Source organism: Corylus avellana, chromosome ca6 (assembly GCF_901000735.1).
Source record: "Corylus avellana chromosome ca6, CavTom2PMs-1.0".
Taxonomy (NCBI): Eukaryota; Viridiplantae; Streptophyta; class Magnoliopsida; order Fagales; family Betulaceae; genus Corylus; species Corylus avellana.
The window spans coordinates 20,836,101-20,839,913 of record NC_081546.1 but is presented as its reverse complement, the minus strand read 5'-3'; the positions used below and the strand labels follow the sequence as shown (position 1 = coordinate 20,839,913).

Genomic DNA, 3,813 nt, shown 5'->3' with positions numbered 1-3,813 from the left:
CTCCATGGTAAAGATATACATCAATGGAAAAGTGCACTGGATAAGTACAAAAAAATTCCTCACACAAATATTCAAGAAAGACTTCGAATAAGTTATGATGGATTGCATGAAAATGAGAAGAATATTTTTCTTGACATTGCATGTTTTTTCAAAGGATGGCAGGCAAATCATGTTATCAAAATACTAGATAGTTGTGATTTCTTCCCAGTCGATGGTATCAAAGTGCTTATAGAGAAGTCTCTCATAACCATTAATATGGGCAAAACTTTGGCAATGCACGACTTATTGCAAGACATGGGTAGAGAAATTGTTAGACAAGAATCACCTGAAGACCCTAGCAAACGCAGTAGATTATGGTTTCATAAAGACGTTCGTTATGTCCTTGAGGAAAATGTGGTAAGAAGTTTACATTAAGATACTCTTTTAATTTTATATTCGTTTCTTTTTCACAAGTACACATCCAAGAAAAATATTTTATTTCTTTTTTTCTTTGTAAAATATGATGAAGAATTATAGACAGGTACACATATATGTGTATATATAATATATAAACATATATTTATATACACGTGTATAAAAGAGAATAAAATAAGTAAAATGATTGTAATTAAGAATAAATAAACTCATCATACAAAGTTCTCCTTTATTCTATTTCGAAGGTAGGAATAGTTGTTTAGTATTTTGTTTTTCTAATAGGTAAGAGTAATTGGAATAATAAAAAAATAAAATAAAAAGAAGACAAATTTTACCTTTCGAACATGGAGATCGATCGCGCTCACTTTGGAACATTTTAGTAGTAAAAGTAAAATTACTTATTTTGAAAATCTGAAAATGAAAAGCAACATGAAAAGAGGATAGATGGAATCTAAGTTTGTTTCCTTTTTACAAGTATTATATATATATATATATATATATATATATATTACAAAAGTTATAATTCCAGCAAGTGTTAAAATATGGAGAACTTTGTGCTTTGATTTTCCTCGCATACTAATAATTCATTACCTTACTAGGGAACAAACAAAATTCAAGGCATATTGATAGATTTGCCTGAAGGAAACAAGATGCGCTTGAGTTTCAAGGCCTTCAAGAAGATGAAAAGGCTTAGGCTGCTTATGGTTAACCCTAATGCGCGCTTTTCAGGAAGACTTGATTTTCTCCCTAATGAATTAAGATTGCTTGATTGGCATGAATGTCCTTTAGAATCTTTGTCATCAATTTTTCATGTAGAGAACCTTACTGCTTTAAGAATGCCTCGGAGCCACCTCAAGGGATTGGAGGGAATTGAGGTACAATTATTGCTTTTAGTAAAATTATTTCATGACCACTAGTGCTTTCACTTTTTAAATTTTTTTTTTTTTTAATTTTTTATTAATAACATTGAGACCCTACCTTTTAATTCGATGAATTTTAGATTTGTGCTTCCAAATTTGTTAATCAAAACCATAGTTTTTTTTTTTTTTTTCGTAAAATAGATAACATAAATGGTATTAAAATACATTTACGCCTCTAACACAGTTTTAAAAATAAAAAATAAAAAAAAAGTGGTTGGTTGTGGCCGGGTGACAGCACCCTATATATCCAGCCAGGGCTGGGCTTTGTGCCAGGACCCAACCATCGCCACATGCCACAACTAGGGCTGGATGCCAAAGCCTCAGCCAGGTCGCATGCCATGGCCAAGACTAGGTGCTTTCTCCCAACCACGGCCAACCGCACTTTTTTCTTTCTTTTTTTTTTTTTGTATTTTTTTTTTTTTCGTATGAAAGGAATAAGTGTATTTTCATATAATTTTTGTTATCTATTTGATGAAAACACTTGCAAAGTTATTGATTTACAAATATTTGAAAGTAAAAAATTTATCAAACTTGAAATAGGGGTTTCAATGTTAAAAAGTGTGAAAGCATGACGGTGTCTTGACATAATTTCCTTTGATTTTAAAATTTCTTCATTTAAATTCTGTTGTAAATTTCCTTCAAATTAATTTATTTCCTTTTTTTTTTTTTTTTTTTTACAGAATTTTCAAAGCATGACAATTATGGATTTCTCTTATTGTGAATTCCTAAAAATATTCCCGGATGTTTCAAGGATTCCAAATTTAGTGGATTTGAGGCTTGATGGTTGTACAAATTTAGTTGAAATTCATCATTCTGTTGGATTTCTTGATAAGCTAGTTTCTTTGAGTCTTGGTGAATGCTATAACCTTAGCAATATTCCGAGAAGCCTCAAGTTAAAATCTTTAAAATATCTTTTCGTTGAAGGTTGCTCAAGGCTTAACTACTTTCCGGCACTAAAAGAGTTGTCTCTACCCAATTGTGTCCTATTAGAATCAAATTTATTTAGGCTATTTAATTGCTCCTCCACATTGAGATACTTAAATCTATCAGGGAATGCTATTGTTACCATCCCTGCATGCATCGAAAGATTTGTTTGCTTGTGGAGACTTAATGTGGATAATTGCAAGCAACTTCGAAAAATTCTAAGACTTCCACCAAATATAAAATACTTGTGTGCAGAGGGGTGCATGTCGTTGGAAACATTTTTCGGAGAAGCACAAACATCTGAATTATTTAATACATGGTGGTTACCAGAGTTTGTATGGTATGAAACAACTTGTTCGGCACGAGGCCCAGTGGGCAGTGGTGCTTCTTCTGCAACCTATCAGAATGTGCAAACTGTGGCAATAGCTCAGCCATTGAGGGTAACTTCTTTCCTTGATGGATTGATATATGCTCTCTCTCTCTCTCTCGTATACAAGTCTGTGTGGCTTGATTTGTAGATTGTATCACTGAAAATTTGTCATATTCGTGTAACAGGGACCTCTTCGGTATCGTTACTTTAACTGTTTAGCTTCGGGAAATAAGATTCCAGATTGGTTCAACTATTATAAAAAGGCTTCAAATAGTAATTCATGTGAAATAGATATTGATGAGGCTGCAGATATGTTTGGGGAGTTCACAATAATTGCTTACTCTGCTGTTGTTGGAGTAGAGGATGTAGAAGAAGATGATGATGTTTCACATGAAATTAGTGTTTACATCATCACTCGTGGTGTAGAAAGCTATCGTCATTCTGCACCGATGTTTAGATCGGCTGTATGGCTGCATTTCCGTGTTCCAAAATATTCTTTTAAGCTTGGAAGTGTTGATCATGTGCGAGTTAAATTTGAAGTTGCAGAGCGAGTGCGCTTGAAAAGTTGCGGATTCCATCTGGTACGTATGTGTAGCGAGAATGCGATTGATTTAATAGATGGAATTCAACGGAAAAGGAGACCCCGTGATGATGGTGATGGAAACTTGGAATGAAAGAGGCATTCTGCCACCTTGGGCATTAGATTTTCAAATGCAGAGGATAAGCCACCTGGTGATCAATCGTAAGTACATCAAAAGACCCCTTCGTTTTCTCCATCGCTGTTTTCTCTGTTTTCCTCAGCTTCGCTTTCTCCAATTGTGCACAAATTTGATGGTTCTTTTTACATGATTTTGAATTTATTAGAGATGAGTGGATATTTCTCCTGTTGGAAATAATTTTGGATGGTGCACAAATTCTCATTGATATAAAATAATTACAATATGAATATTGACAATAAAATAAATAAAATACAAGAGATGAAAATAGAGTATGGAAAGATCTCACAATGCTATAGAATCACGCAAGAGCGTTGTCCTTAAAGGTTGATTCGTGCCTCCCGGAGTGTATAACTCGGTGCGATCGGATCCTTTGACACGCAACCTCCCAGGATTAGACTATAGCGTCTACCTTCGTTAAGGACGCACTTCCAAATAACGAAGAGTAATAGAACAACCCAATTATCAA

The 3,813-nt window shown here is 33.9% G+C and overlaps 2 protein-coding genes across 2 annotated transcripts; both read left to right on the top strand.

The window, feature by feature from the left end:
* The first annotated feature begins 135 nt into the window (after positions 1 to 135).
* On the top strand, positions 136 to 2,480 carry LOC132185340 (disease resistance protein RPS6-like). Its single transcript, XM_059599126.1, has 4 exons — positions 136 to 396; positions 1,014 to 1,289; positions 2,015 to 2,284; positions 2,385 to 2,480. The coding sequence occupies exons 1-4, from the start codon at positions 256 to 258 to the stop codon at positions 2,478 to 2,480; spliced, it is 783 nt and encodes a 260-aa protein (XP_059455109.1). The 5' UTR covers positions 136 to 255.
* Positions 2,379 to 3,472, top strand: LOC132185773 (uncharacterized). Its single transcript, XM_059599557.1, has 2 exons — positions 2,379 to 2,698; positions 2,814 to 3,472. Exons 1-2 carry the CDS (start codon positions 2,522 to 2,524, stop codon positions 3,300 to 3,302), a joined length of 666 nt encoding a protein of 221 aa, XP_059455540.1. The 5' UTR covers positions 2,379 to 2,521; the 3' UTR covers positions 3,303 to 3,472.
* The last annotated feature ends 341 nt before the right edge of the window (positions 3,473 to 3,813 follow it).

Coding starts and splice junctions, on each gene's coding strand:
- LOC132185340 (XM_059599126.1), top strand. CDS start 256: ATGGGCAAAACTTTGGCAATGCACGACTTATTGCAAGACATGGGTAGA. Junction 397..1,013: donor ATGTCCTTGAGGAAAATGTG/GTAAGAAGTTTA, acceptor TTACCTTACTAG/GGAACAAACAAAATTCAAGG. Junction 1,290..2,014: donor AGGGATTGGAGGGAATTGAG/GTACAATTATTG, acceptor TTTTTTTTACAG/AATTTTCAAAGCATGACAAT.
- LOC132185773 (XM_059599557.1), top strand. CDS start 2,522: ATGTCGTTGGAAACATTTTTCGGAGAAGCACAAACATCTGAATTATTT. Junction 2,699..2,813: donor CAATAGCTCAGCCATTGAGG/GTAACTTCTTTC, acceptor TTCGTGTAACAG/GGACCTCTTCGGTATCGTTA.